At 35.5% G+C, this 16774-nt stretch overlaps 1 protein-coding gene across 1 annotated transcript; it reads right to left on the bottom strand.

Annotated features, from left to right (window-relative positions):
- Positions 1-494: 494 nt before the first annotated feature.
- Positions 495-1244, bottom strand: LOC147511041 (uncharacterized). The gene has a single exon (XM_086598337.1). It carries the CDS (start codon positions 1242-1244, stop codon positions 495-497), a length of 750 nt encoding a protein of 249 aa, XP_086454463.1.
- Positions 1245-16774: the final 15530 nt, after the last annotated feature.

The raw sequence follows: 16774 nt of genomic DNA, 5'->3' as shown, positions 1-16774 counted from the left end.
GGCTACAATACCTATAGCAACAATGTATGAATTATTAACATATATCATCATTAACAGAGGACAAGACAATATGTCTTTGCTCACACTTACTCATGCCATTGAAATGTTCTAGGGCTTGATTCTTTGCTACAAAGATGAAGACAAAGGAATCGGTGAGTTGCCATTCACCACAATCACATGTGTGCAAGTTTAAGTCCACATTCCACCATTTACCATATATATGATTCACTAAATACTTCCCCTGGATTTGAGCACCACTGACACTCATGTTTCCAATCTTGTTACATCTGTCATCTATGATTGCTTTAACCCTTGGCACCAACTCATTGTCACCCCAGAACTCACATTTTTCCTTTCTATCATACAACAATTTCATTTGTAACACCATCACCATTGACACCATCTTCACAATGGGCTTGTCCCTAGCATCCAGTATGTAGCTATTCCAAGCTTTAGAAAAATTGTTTGACAGCTGCTCACACTTGGACACATGATCAAAGTGTGATCTTGCCTGACCTAGGGTCTTCACCCATCAGATACTCCTTAGCTCCACTATCAAGTTTTTCCAGGTCATGCATCAACTTGTCAAACTCTGTTTGTGCAAATGCTTTGGCAGCACACCAAGCTTCATAGTCAACTCCTCTATGCTTTATCTTCATGTTCTGGACCATATGCCTAAAATAGAACCTCTGGTTGTAGTCGGGGAAAACAGTCTCCACTGCCTTACATAATCCTTTCTGCCTATCAGAAATTATAGTCAACTTGTCATGATGCTTGTTCAAGTGTGGTGCCATCTTATCCAAAAAATCAGTCCATGACTCTGTGTTTTCTGCAATACAAATATAGAAGGCAATCGAAAACATTCCATTATTACCATCCAAAGCAATGATGGATAGACACACACCTCCATGTTTCCCCTTCAAGAAACAACCATCTAGTCCTATCATAGGCCTACACCCTTGTACAAATCCATCTAGAGCAGCCTTGAAAGCAACACACAGAGTTGTAAAAGTATGGAAATTCTCATGCCTAGAATGTATTGCAACACTTCCAGGGTTAGAAGCAACAAGTTGCCTACACAACTCAGGCAATTTTGCATATGAAAGATCATAACTTCCATGTATTTTCTCCATTGCTATGGTTCTTGCATGCCAAGCCTGCCAATACTTAATCCTTACCTGAAACTTATGCATCATTTCTTCTTTGATGTCATTAGGAGTAAAACTCCTATGATGCATCCTCATTTCTATCTCAATTTAACTTGCTATCCACTGGGCATTTGCCATTGGATTCCTGTCCTCTGCATCCTGAACACATGTATGTATATCATTCATGCTTCTACACTTCATTGTATGACCATTTGTCATCACCCTGACATAACACCTCCATTTACAATCCTGCGACTTGCATTTCCACTCCATCTTATCACTGTCATTTCTTGTCTGCTTCAATATGAACTTATTACTAATAGCATAAAGTCTAATGTAATCCCTTAATTCATACCTGTCTTTCCAAGTCTGACCAACCTCCAAAATCAATGGTTTTGCACCACTAGTAACACCTTCATCAGTTGGTATGTTGAATGTTCTATTTACAACATCACTAACTCTACCAGCATTGCTTACATCTTCATCAAGCTCATGCTCATGCTCTCCAACAACATAGGCATCAAATTCAATATCACTATCACCTTTAGAAGGGATGTATTCCTCATCTGTTGATTCACAACTGTGGTATGCCTCTTCTGCATCAATCTGATTCACATCAACTTGTGGTCTTTCTGGCCTTGCTGGTTTATCAAATAGATCTAGTAAGTATATATCATGAGATATATCATAACCTATTTCTTGTATAGTACAAAATAAAAAATAAAATATAAAATAATATGTAGGGGCCCCTAATATGTAACATACCATTGTTTGTTGTCACATTATCAGCTTGAGCAACATTCTGTTCCACTCAAAAGTTCAAAAAGTCAAAGCTTAAAGTGTCATCAAAATCACCATGGCCTATTTTATCTGCTAAAATCAATAAAACATTTTTCAAAAATATGAAGACATCTCAAGAAAAAAGATAATAAAGAACAAAACGTACCTGCAACTTGAGAACAAGATCTTTGGGAGTGAGAACTTCTCCTACTATTCCTCTTCCTTTGGGTAGAGCTTTGAGACTTTTCTACATCACCTACACCAAGCCCATCACCAACACCAACACCAAACCCATCACCAACAGTATTGAACCCAAGATCTTTGGAAGTATTGGACCCAGACCCAAACCCATCACCAACATTATTATATTCCAACAATTTTTTACCCTTAAAAGAACCACTTGTCAAGTCCATCATCCTATCAACTTCTTCAACTGTTGGCCATTCATCAAGATCAAAATCTTGTCCTTTCTTGCATGGTATGCCATCAACATATATGACATCATCATCACTTTCTTCTGCTTCATAGTCTGTGGGTGGATACTCACTAAAATTATCCTCATCATCGATCTTTGCTTTCGGTTCTTCCACTTCAATAACTTTGACATACAAATGGCTATACCCTCTCCTATCTCTACTTGCATGACCCCACATATAAAACAAATCAAGCATCGGACACAATTTGTCTTCTATTTTTTCTCCATCAGCCCAACTAATCTCAAGTATAGGGTTTGGGGGACAATCAATTTTACATGTGATCCAAGCAACCAATTCGACCATATTTGCTACATCACCATCAATCATGTCTGTATCAACTGTGTTCCCACCCACATACACATTACGCCTAACACCATCCCTAGTTGCTTCTCTCCATTCTCCATTAAAATGTATCCTTAAAACCCTATACCCTCTAACGGACATTCTTCAAAAGCGGAAACACAGTATCACAAATCAAACACAGTATTACAAATCAAACATTTTTTTGATCATACAATCATCATTACAAAGGGAACATGAATATAAACTTCCAAATGTCACAAAATAAACACCCCAAACTACAAAACAACCCGACGAACATAAATGTGCAATTTTTTTAAAATTTCATACGAAAAAGTAAATAGTGAGAGTGAACTTACCAGTGAAATAAGTGAAGTGAGAATGAAAGAGAAAGACGGAGAAGTGACCACAATCAAACGAGAAGAAGATCAACAGTGTTAGAGAGAGAGAATTATCGGATAAAATTAGGGCACATTTAGGGGGTTTTACACAAATCGTGTTTATGTTTTATGTTTTGAATGTGTGGGGAACCCAAAATATTCCCGCTATATAATAGGGTAAAGTGGGCAATATGGAAAATATCAACTGATAGTAGTACGGTACTCTCAAAACAGACGGAGTGGGGGCAATCAATAATGATTTTTAAAATTGGGGGTTATCGCAAAAGGGGGGTACATAAGTGGGGGTTAAGTAAAAAAACCCCTTATTTAAATTACTTAATTAAAACACGTGTATTTTATTCATGGACATCAATAATAAAATGAGGTGCCTAATGAAATTTTGAAATTATGTGTATTTTTCAACAAAGGAAATTTTGGGATGACTATAACATAGTACAAAACATAGTACAAAATATGAGGATATGAGTATTTATCGATACCCAATTTCTCGATATATATCGTGGATATATCCCCCTCTTTGGGGATATTTGACATTGTTTCACCAATAGTACAAAATATCATGATATATCGTGATATTTCACGATAAATATCCATATGTCAACAAAAGATATATAAATATCACGATATGCTTAGAGATATATATATAAGACTGCAAATATCCATGATATTTCGGCGATATTTGCGATATTTATTGATATTTTGGGATATTTGACGATATTTTGTGTAGATTTTCGCATTTAGAGGATGTCTAGGGTGCATCACAATGTACGTGTGTGCAGGACATCTAGCCGTTCACAGTACTTCTGCCTTGCAATACACACGAACCCCCTGCCTAGGCCCAGAGGCCTGCATATGGTTACACCCTACGCACACTAGATTTTCGCATTTAATATTTACTATTATATTTCAAATAAATATAAATTATTAAATATCATGATATATCAAAGAATATCCATAAGAGGGCATCTAGGGTGCATCAGGGTGTATGAGTGCGCAGGAATGAGGGCATTACTTCTTTGTTGCAATACACCAGTACTTTTGCCTATATGAGTGGCCCAGATGCTATACGCTGAGTACACCCTGCGCACACTAGCTTTTCGGTTTTATTAACCAGATTGATTTCGAATTCGGATAGGTAGCATAAAATAAGCGTGAAAAACAACAGGGGCATCGCGCGTGCCAGAATGCTAGTTCAACTGTAAATATCAACGATATTTACAATATATGTGATATTTTGCAATATTTGGAGATATTTTGTGATATTTTATGTAGTTAACAATTGTATTTAATATTTGAGGTTAATATTTATGAGAAATATTTATCATTATATTTCAAATAAATATAAATTATATATCAAGATATATCAAGAAATATCCACAATATCCATGATATTTGTCGATATTTTGGATATATCCACGATATTTGCATGTGAAACCATAGTACAAAAAAATATCGGGGATATGGCAAAGTATCGATCCCTGATTTATGGATATGTATCGTGGATATATCTTTCTCTTTGGGGATATTTGACATTGTCTCATATGCAAATATCGTGGATACATCTAAAATATCGATAAATATCATGGATATTATGGATACCGAACAACTTGTGTGTGTGCGCGGGGGTGTACTCGGCGATATAGCATCCGGGCCACTCATATAGGCAAAAAAATCTTGGTGTATTGCAACAAAGAAGTCTTGTCAAGGGCCCTCATTCCTGCAAGACTCATACACCCGAGATGCCCTCTTAATAAAAACCCGATTCAAAATTGAAATTTGAATCGATCATTAAAAATTAATTTAAATTTCCGACCCAAATTGTTGTTCTAGATGTAAGGAGGTCCCACTAACCATAGTTAGCAATTCGGCGAATTATTCGTTTAATTCGGAAAACGTTTAAAAATGGTATATTTATCAATGATACGGAATAATTCGTTAATTAGGCAAGAAATCATTAATTCGTGAATTATTCGTATTTTCACTATAAGTTTAGTATGTTGTCAAATTTTATCGTATTTTTTAAATTTTAGCTTCATTATTATACTCAAATTACTTTACTTAACGGGAACTTTTTGCGTTTTTTTTTTAATCCGAATTGAAAAAACGAATTCTTGTCGAAACTCAAATTTTATTCTAATATTTTCCGTATCGAATTTTTGCCGTATTATGAATTGCTAACTATGCCACAAACCCACTAATTTAGACTAAATATGTTAAAATTTGTCGGGTTACAAAAATTAAAATAAGAGGCCTCTTAAAATAAAACCGAAATAAAATAGGAATAAATAATTTTTGAAAATTTGTCTGGAATTTCTAATAAAATCGTCGAAATTTCGGGTGGAATTGTCAAAATTTCGGATGGCATGGGTTGTAATAATAGTATTTGGCGAGGGGAAAATCGAAAAAAGAAAAAAACGGCGTATGAGAAAAAACTATAGGTGGGGGCGCGTTCTTTAAAGGAGAGAGATATATCCTGGAGCATATCGTGATTTTTATGTAATATGTATCCTTTTATGATATCTCGATATATATCGCGATATATCGCAATAGTTTGTACGATGGACTATAATATTTCACAAGAAATGACATACCCGAACAATAGTGTAATAAGGTATGCCTTTTGTACCATTTCTCCTGATCTTTTTTGGATGAGTATAGAAGTGGATAGAAATGAGGACCCAAACAATGTCGATAGGTAGGTGCCATCATCATGGTTCAATTCTTGAGTTTTACTCTTTTACCCACTTAGTATAAGAGGGTCAAATTAATTATGGCTAAAGCTAGTTAGCTAGGTAGGGTGCGGTGGCTCTATTGCCCAAAACCAAGGGTTAGAGACGTGAGCTAAGAGTGCCACATGTAAGAAGCATTTAAGTTGAGTCAAGTCAGTGAACAACTCCATGCGTACTTGCAAGTCTGCAACCAGATTGAATGGCTTTCTCTCATGTTTTATGAAACTTAATGTAACATAACCCATAGTCAAAGTCAATTCCAATCAAACTAATACCTGCTGAACAATCAAACCACACAATAATGAGTTGATCTGAATTACAAACACTAGTTTTGAGCACGTGGCTATGCCACGTCTATCCCACATTAGTTTGTACTAATCAATTTTATCATAAAAAGAAATAAAAAATGCTTAATACTGTTTTACTCCTAAAATATAACAATTATTATAATGATGTAAACACAATTATTTCGTAATTTAATAAGAAAAATAGGGACAAAATTGTCCAAATAATTTCTATTAATGGAAACAACTCAAGCAAAAATTTGGCCCACGCCAACAGGAAATGAAGCTTTATCTTTATGGTATATTATGTTTTAGCCCCTAAAATATAATAGTTATTTCAATTGCATTTAGCTGACTCTATTGAAATTTAGGATAAAAACCGAGGACAAACCGTCGAATCGGTGCGAACGGAGTTTTTGCCGCTCAAATGGCTCATTTCCCTACGCCTCATTACAACGTAGAATAGAATTACAAGCCAAATCTTGGGCAGTTTAAAGCCTATTAATCTATTAATCGGCGGGCATAAGCTTATGCCCCCCCTCGATCGATCCGATCAACAAAAATTTAGAGGTCCGAGCGGGTTCGGGCAGTTTAAGCCTATTAATAATCGGCCGCTTAATCGGGGCATAAGCGCTATGCGCCCCTCGACCTATCCGATCAAGAAAAAATTTAGAGGTCTGAGTGGCTGGGCAGTTTAAGCGCCTCTTAATCGCCGCATAAGCGTTATGCGCCCCTCAACCAATCTGATCAAGAAAAAATTTAGAGGTTTGAGCGGGTGCAATAAAACGGGCAATTTCTTCGCTTAATCGGCGATTAATCGGAAAATCGGTATAAAAAAAGCACCGATTAATAGGTTTATAGTTTTTTTTTTTGTTAAATTTAAGCCAACAAAAAACTAAAATTCCCAAAAAAGAAAAGCTCACGAATCTATATATTGAAGAGGTCGGTATATTGAAAACGTTTCACTTTACCAAGGAAATAATCAAAACCGTAAAAAGTGAAAAACAACCAAAGAAAACTCGTCTTGATCCGGCTATCACTCCACCACTCAGGCTTGTAGTTTTTTGACTTCATTTTGTTTTAGGTTGTTATATGACTTATATGTGACATATGTATTATAGGTTAGCTAAGTCGATTAATTGCAATTAATCCCCGATTAATTCCAATTAATCGTTATAAGCTTTTGGAGCGACTTGCTCCCGATTAGTGCTTAAACTGCATAGTGAAGCCATAAACATTTCCGACATTTAGTGAAATTACATCAATTCCGACATTTTTGAATTCATCGACAAATATCATGGATATTTCTTGATATATAATTTAGAGTAATTTATATCCGATTTATATTTATTTGAAATATAATGATAAGAGGATAAATATTCCTCATAAATATTAACCTCAAATATTAAATACAATTGTTAACTACACAAAATATCACAAAATATCTCCAAATATCGCTAAATATCGCATATATTGTCAATATCATTTAAATATCGTCGATATTTACAGTTGAATATATTTTGGAGCATATCGTCTATATCGTGATATTTATTATGTAATATGTATCCTTTTCTGATATCTCGATATATATCGCAATATATCGCTATTGTTTGTGCTATGGACTATAGTATGTCAGAAGAAATGACATACCCGAACAATATTGTAACGAGGTATTGTAATCGGTAGACTAAAATAGGGTATGCCTTAACAGCTTAACTTACCATTTTTCTTGATCTTTTTTGGATGACTATAGAAATGGATACAAATGAGGACCCAACCAGCCCAAACAATGTCGATAGGTAGGTATGGTCATGGTTCATTTCTCTTGATTTTAACACTCTTACACAAATAAGACTTTTTACCCACTTATTAGTACGTCAGCCAAATAAGACTTTTTGGTGAAATTAATCATGAGGATTAATCATGGCTAAAGCTAGAGTTAGCTAGGTAGGATGTGGTGGCTCTATTGCCCAAAATCAAGGGTTAGAGACGTGAGGTAAGAGTGCCACATGTAAGAAGCAAGTTGGTTGAGTCAAGTCAAGTGAACAACTCCATGCGTACCTGCAAGTCTGCAACCGGATTGAATTTTCTCATGTTTTATGAACCGATCTTTTATGAAACTTAATGTAACATAAGAGAGTAGTCAAAGTCAATTCCAATGAAACTAATACCTGCTGAACTAGTGAACCACACAATAATGAGTTGATATGATTTACCAACATTACAAGCCAAATCCTGGGCAGTTTAAGCGCCTATTAATCGGCGCATAATCGCTATGCACCCCTCGACTATTAATACAACAAAAAATTTAGAGGTTTGAGCGGCTGGGCGGTTTAAAGCCTATTAATCTCTATTAATAAGCGCCCCGCCCCGACCGATCTGATCAAGAAAAAATTTAGAGGTCTGAGCGGGTGCCATAAAATGGGCAATTTCTTCCGCTTAATCGGCGATTCGAATAAAAAAACGCCGATTACTAGGTTTATAGGTTTTTTATGGAAAAATTTAAGCCAACAAAAATCCCCAAAAAAGAAAATCCCAGGAATCTATATATTGAAAACGTTTCATTTCACCGAGGAAATAATCAAAACCGTAAAAAGTGAAAAACAACCAAAGAAAACTCTTAGGCTAGCTATCCCTCCACCAGACCACCACTCAGGCTTGTAGTTTTTTTACTTTATTTTGTTTTAGGTTGTTATATCACTTATATGTGACATATGTATTATAGGTTAGCTAAGGCGATTAATCGCAATTAATCCCCGATTAATTCCGATTAATCGTTATAAGCTTTTGGGCGAATCTCGATTAGTGCTTAAACCGCCAAAGTGAAGCCATAAACATCCGACATTTAGTGAAATTACATCAATTTCGATATTTAATTCAAATGACATATTTCGTGAAATTCCGTTGTTGATATCCTTGTGGAAAATACACATTTTATACGGACCTTTATTTTATAAGAGTCGGATTTTATAAATGCACAATTAAGTAATTTAAAGAGTTAAAACCGACATTGGGTCTTAAAACATGGCAACCCTTAAAAGCTTAAAACATTTATGAAGAACATTTATAAGTGACAAGTTTGAATTTGTATAACACCGCCTAAATATGAGGAAATATTATGGACATAAATCATTGAATTGAAAAGAAAATAAAAGATCCGAATAAATGGTGTGGGGCCAAATAATTAACACCAATCAATATAACAAAGAAGGGTGGTTTTGGACATCCAACACCACCCCCTAACCTTTGGATCTAGCTTATGAGGTGGCGAATCCTAGGGCTTATGAGGTGTGGGTTGTTTAATAGTGTGGAACAAGAGTGTTGCATCATTCTTGAAGTCAACAAATGCGGTTGGACTTTTACTGGACTTCGGTTGGGTTTTTTTGTCGGGCTTCTTATGGGCTTTGATTGGAGTTTTTTAGGCGGGCCGGTTTGGGAGTCTTTTTAGTAGAAAGGGGTGGATTGGGGGGGGATGGATGGATGTCGGCCAAAGGTAAAGGTATATCGTGATCTAACCGGTGTTTGTGATTCGAACGAAACCTCGAATTCCGCCCAATATTTTTCGGTTTTCAAAAACCGAATTTTGAATATAGAGTCGAAATTTTGATTATTCGAAAAGAGGGCATCTAGGGTGCATCGGTATATATATGTGTGCAGGAATGAGAGCCGTTGATGATACTTCTTTGTTTGCAATACACAGTACTTGTGTGCCTATATAAGTGGCCCAAATGCCTGCACATGGGTACACCCTGCGCACACTAGCTTTTCGGATTTCGAAATTAGTCGAAATTCCGAATATAAAGGGATCGAAATTTCATGAATTTCGGTTTTTGGATTTGTCGGAATTCCGAGAATTCCAAACTATGTATCTAACCAAACAGAATTGTGTGTGGCCTAAAGGGCCCCATCCGGCGGCTACAAATCTTCCTCACAAAATATGACATGGCTAATCCAAGTGATTTAGGGGTTTGTGCAATTTTGTATATTCCAAATCATTATCCATGTGATCTATCTAAAAACACTCAAAAGTCAACAATTGTGGGTGGGCTTAAAAACTAATTGGGCTAGCCTATAAACTATTGGGCCTCCAAATTTAACATGGTACTGTATATAGGGCTGACTCAATTGATGCTATTGAGTTTATGGATAATGACCAATTGGACTGGTAGAGGAGATAGCACCGAAGGCACGTCGAGTTCATGCTAGATAGTGCCGTAGACGCGTCGAGTTCATCAATGTCGTACGACACGGGCATACCCTAGTAATGAACAAAAGATAAAAATAATAAGAGGGCCAAATAAGAAATAAATTTGTTTAGTACTAATTCGTAATTAACACCAATAATTAATACTTTAATTCGTAATAACACCATAGTAATTGAGTCATAGTAATAGTAATTAACCACTATGCAATGGTCGTAATAAATGGTCATCGAGGCCTACTTCATGATCTTCATCAAAGCCTACTTTACAGCAAGGCCCAAAATATCGAATTAAGTGAATATTTTGATGTACCCAAAAACGGAAAAATATCGGATATATCGGAAATATCAGAGATATGTATTTTTTGTTGACCAATCAAAATTTTGTTTATGTCGATATAAAGGAAATATCGTCGATTATATCAGAAATATCATCAATATATCAGTCAAAGTCAACAATATTTGGTCAAAGTCAACAATATCGGTCAAAGTCAAAAATTTATAGTGGATATATCGGTCGATATATATCGTTATATCGGATATTGCGATATATATCGGAAAAAAAGAGGGATTCAATATTCGGTTGAGATATATCGAATATATCCATTTCGGTGTACCAAAAAAATGATATATATCAGATATATCGGTGATATTTTGGGCCTTGCTTCCCTCACTTCACTAACCCAATTAGTCAATATGCTACACCTGGTTCCACACGATTTTAGTGGCACCTTGCTCATAAAAGCACCACATGGGAATATCTCCCTCTATCTCTTATTCTGATAGGGTGTATTTGAGATCAAACAACACAAACCCTGTTTTGTAAGTACCTCTCGTTACCATTCTATCAAAACCCCACACCCATCAACTTTCTCCTTCACGCCCTTGCCACCAACAATTAATGCACATCGTATCAGCCACATACTTGTGTCTCTGATATGCCTTGTTTTGTAAATGAGTACTCACACAGCAAACTTGGGGACTCAAAACAAACAAGGACGCCATCAACAATATGTCACTATCTGCTCTTATTCAACCCACATATATAATGGCTCCCCATAACCACTTCTCTCCAGCACTCTAATCTATTTCTCAAAATTACCACTCTCAAGCTCTCTTTACAAACTAAGAGAGACAAGGTCTGGTTTTTAAGAGAGAAACTCTAACACTTTCAAGGTCTTCATAGTTCTGAAGTTTTGAAGCAAACATGGTTCTTCTAAGGAAAAGTAAGGACACTAAACTTGCGCTGACTAAACTTGGTTTGGCGGTATATATTTTCAAATGCCAACTAAGTGAAAGTGAAAATGATTAGTGTTGTGAGGACCATAATGTTAATGTGAATCAACGGCCCTAAACTTAGTGCTCACTTTACATGGTTTATGTTCTTGGTTCTTCAGATCTATTAATATAGCATATGTTACAGCATACTACTATAAGAAAAGGAAAAAATATGCCTGAGTTGCATATTCTTAACTTGGTTTAGATATGGATATGCCATATTTTGTTGTATATGAGGAATCCAAAACCTCAAATGACATACTTGTTACTTAGTTCAAATTAAATCACTCATAGTTACATAGTATGTGGATTTTCTTTGATTATTGGCATGTTTTCCACATATTAAATTGTGAAAGATTGGTTCTTGGACAAATGAAACATGTTTTCGAACTAGAAGACTTGTTGGTGTGTTTGTGTTTAGCTTGCTTCTTTGATACTTGTGTTGAGCACATATATTTTGATATTCATATATTATGATATTACCTCTCTTAGCTTGGTAGCTATTTTATATGGACTTGTTTTCTATTGTAGGTGCACAACACCAGCGACCACCCAGAGTACCTAGAAATAACTATAATATTTATGAACGGGTCAATTTGGTGCAATAAGAGTTGGAGATTCTTAAACTTGATGTGCAAGATCTGAAAAGGGCTTTCGAATCGGCACTAGTGGAACTCAAGGACAGTGTTATAACACTTCGTAGCCTATTTTATGAATGGAAGGAACCCATACTGAAAGATATACATGAAGGCATTGAGATAATTGATGCGGAGAGCTACGGAGAAGATGTCTTTAAGACACCTCCCCTTGTGAGAAGATGTAATATGTTCCCTTCACCAGACACTCCTTTTGCAAAGAGGAGGATAATAATAGAGGTAATTGTGTGAGTTTGCTACTATTTCTTTACTTACATTAAGGTCTTTACTTTCATATTCATGACTTTTGAACGATTTTATAGCCTGATCTATTGATGGTTTGTTGGTTGGGATGTTAATAGAGTGTCAAATTGAAATGTATACCACATAATGTGTCATATTCAGAACTGATTTCATAGTACTGAACACACCTCAATATGTTACATAGAGTATCATATTTCAAAATATACCACATAAAGTGGGATATGCAGGATTGATTTCATAGTTGTGAACACACCTCAATATATAACATAGATTGTCATATTAAAAATTAGACCACATATAGTGTCCTATTCAGAACTGATTTCACAGTCGTGAACACAACTCAATATGTCACATAGAGTATCATATTTCCAATTAGAGCACATAAAGTTTCATATTCTGAACTGCTTTCATACTTATGAACACGCCTCAATATGTCACATAGAGTATCATATTTACAATTAGAGCACATAAAGTGTCATATTTAGAACTGCTTTCATATTTATGAACACACCTCAATATGTCACATAGTAAATTATTCGCTTTCTAGATTGAATCGGACAACAAGGTTGAAGATTATCCATTTAAAGATGTGAAGGCAGGTGGGTACAACCCTCGCATCGCTAATGAGGGAGGAAGCGGTTGTATTCACTCTCAATATACTCACCTTATGGAAAAGCAGGGTAAATAGTGTTGGCTTATGTACATGGTTAATTTCAGTAGAACTTCATCCAAACCATACTGAATTCCTTTTCTTTGGTGTAGGGACTTCATCGTGGACTTCAACAGATGGTTGGAGAACAGATCCACATTTAAGTGTTTACTTGGGAATGGCAGAGTAACTAGCTTCGTATGTTACGATTGCATTTTGTTGCACTGTTTTTTAATTAGAAACTACTAATGATTTTGGGATTACAAAATAATTTAATTATCTTGCTACTTGTTATATTTGGTGTAGTTGGTCTTTGCTTGGTGTGCGTACCTGAACGCGGAGGAAAACAACAAGCCTACGAACTACAATAGGCACTATTACTACCCAATGCTAATGTGTGCGAGTAAGGTATGAAGTGAAAATGGTTTTGTTATATAATAAAAGGCTAACATGATGATGTACCTTTTGAGTACCCAATGTTGTTTTTTGTAGGTTAAAACCAAAAATGAGATGCAGCTAACTTCTGCGGCTTGTGCAATTAAATTGGACAATGATATTAGCGAATATCGAAGGGTAAGATGATTCTACTATGACTCATGGCTTGATAAGATAGTTCCCAACTTTGGTAGAGAGTTCCACCTTGAACTACTATTGATTGTGGTCGTGTAGTGGTTTGTGCCCGTCGTCAACAATAATCACTGGTGGCTATATGTCTTTGATCCTAGTGCTCGCAAAGTTGTGATATTGAACTCTCTTGCGGGTAGCGCATCCTACATTTGTGGAGGGACGGATTCGATGAAGTCTATGGTGAGTTTTGTAACTTAAAAGTATTTTTGTGATCATTTGAGAATATCTCACAGTCCACATTTCATGTTTTCGAACTAAATTTGAGTTTTGTGTTTTCTTAGGTTACGAAAATGCACTACACTTTGTCTCTAATTGGGGATTTCCATGCCAAAAATTGTGATGTGAAAGACTGGGTTTTTGAGAAATGCAAAGATGTGCCACAACAATGCAATGGGTATATATCTTATCTTATGGCCCTAATTAACTTATAGTTTCAAATTTGAGTTTAGTGCAATCTTTGAAAGTATAGTAACTCACGATATCTTTATATGTATAGCTTTTTGTGGGGTGTTCATGATGAAATTCATGGAGCTTTGGGACGGGGAAAAGTTGGTACATTGGTTTGATCAGGTAACAATTTGACACAATCTAGTATGTTTCCCAATATGTCCAATTAATTATCTATAGTTTGGTTACCTTAAATCTTCATTTTGACTAACCACGCGGATTTGTATATGAACTTGTAGGAGGATATGGCTTATTTCCGGCAACACATTGCTGTCTCAATGGTAATGTCGAAACTAAACAAAATGCGCCCATAGATGATATGGAGAACGTATGATTTGAGAAGTTTGCACGTCTTTTTTGTTGCCTCGATAATTTGGAGACGTTGAAACTCAAAGACCTAAGTTTTTTGTCCATCTTTTAATTAGCCTTTGCTCTAATCTCTATCGTAGTGTTGTTCTATTTGGCATTGCCTCAACCAAATTGACATTGGAACTCGAAGACCTTCGGTTTTTGTGAATCTTGTAATAGTGTTGTTCTTTTGGAAACTTGCATATTGTAATAGATTCGAAATGTAAGTTGACTTGTGGTGGTCTGTTTTGGTTATGATGCATGGGATACAATGCTATTATTTCTCTACTTATATTAACTTTCATATTCATGACTTGTGTATGATTTTATAGTCTGATCTATTCATGGTTTGTTGGTTGGGATGTTCACAGACTGTCAAATTGACAATTATACCACATAAAGGATCATATGCAGAAATGATTTCATAGTACTGAACAAGCCTTAATAAGTTACATAGAGTATCATATTGAAAACTATACTACATAAAATATCATATTCAGAACTGATTTCATAGTACTGAACATGATTGAATATGTCACATAGAGTATCATATTACAAATTATACCATATAAAGTGTCATATTCAGAACTGATTTCCACGCCTTAATATGTTACATAGAGTATCATATTGAAAATTATATCACAATAAGTGTGATATTCCGAACTGATTTCATAGTACTTAACACACCTTAATATGTCACATGGAGTATCATATTAAAAATTATATCACAATAAGTATGATATTAAAAACTGATTTCATAGTACTGAACATGCCTGAATATGTCACATAGAGTATCATATTCAAAATTATATCACAATTAGTGTTATATTCTGAACTGATTTCATAGTAGTAAACACATGTAAGTATGTCACATAAAGTGTCATATTAAAAAAAGTAAAGCACATAAAAGGTGATATTGTGCGAATTGCTTTCAATCATCATATCTTCATTCCAAAACTAAAATGAAGTCGGTTTAACGTAAGCGGACACCATTTAAAAGGAAAAGGAAACAAGCCAAGTTTTTGATTTCATAAAAGAGTTCATAAGCTAATACAATTAGTCCATTCTTCAAACAAGTAGCTCATGCAAATACAACTACGATACTTAGCTAACATAACTAAAACAAGACCAACTCGAGCCCTAAGTGCTAACGAAATCCGGATACTTCATTCCAACGTCATCACAGTCAAATCCATAGCATCCACAATCAAATCCATAGCATCCACAGTCAAATTCAATGCATCCTCAGTTGTAAGCCCCCAGTTAATCTCATCAACATTCATTTGCTTTTTGGGGGTGTTGCTTCTATTATGCTTTCCAGCAGTATGGTTCATCGGTTAGTAATTTGTACACTAACTCCCCCCTAAAATCAGTCATCGAGTTTTGGTGTAATTTTAGGAAGTGATCAATGGAACGTGCCTTCCACTCCATGAATTTGCACACAAATAGTCCGCAGTCCACCCTAAAGCTCAAACAAAAGAAGTATTAAAAATCTCAAGTCACATTTCCAGTGTTCCACAAACTTTATCACAAAAGAACTAGGCTAGAAGTACTTACGAAATAACGGGGTTGTTGGGGGCACTTTCAATTTCCAACAACGTAGCCTTTAAAAAGGGTTTTTCTCTTCTTCTTCAGCAAGAATGTGTTCATTTAAAATTGTATAGACACGTTCCATCTGTGTTGCCATTTCAATTTGATAGAAGATATGAAAAATATCATCAGTCAGAAATACTCTAACAAAACCTACAACTTAAGATCGACAACAAAATAGTTTCACATGCAAGTACACAAACTTAAGTTTAGTAACTCACTACTTTCGTGGCATTCCTGTAGGGAACGGATGTGAGGGGATATCTTGTGTTCATTGAATCAAAGTGTGTCCATACGTTATCCATCATGTTATAATGTAGGAGCATCCAATGGTATCCCCCATTTTCTTTGACTGTTTTTCCACTATTCAGAGGAAAGAATAGATTCTTAACATTTTCGTGAAGTTGATGCAGTGGATCAATAAAAAAAACCTTCTCAAGGTGTTTTGCCCAAATCACAGCAGTCTGTCAAAAAATATTAATAATAACCTAATAAGAATACCTCATAAGAATATGTAATGAATATACCAATACCAATAGTATGCAACACTGTGTATTATATAACCCTAGGTTTCGAACATACGCAAGTCATAGTGTCAAAATAATTGCTAAGTGGTC

This window comes from Coptis chinensis, chromosome 3 (assembly GCF_015680905.1).
Source record: "Coptis chinensis isolate HL-2020 chromosome 3, ASM1568090v1, whole genome shotgun sequence".
NCBI lineage: Eukaryota > Viridiplantae > Streptophyta > Magnoliopsida > Ranunculales > Ranunculaceae > Coptis > Coptis chinensis.
The sequence above is the reverse complement of the archived record's forward strand: the minus strand, read 5'-3'. Positions and strand labels throughout refer to the sequence as shown.

What these genes read in the sequence shown, in the direction of transcription:
- LOC147511041 (XM_086598337.1), bottom strand. Translation starts at nt 1,244, where the DNA reads ATGAGGATGCATCATAGGAGTTTTACTCCTAATGACATCAAAGAAGAA.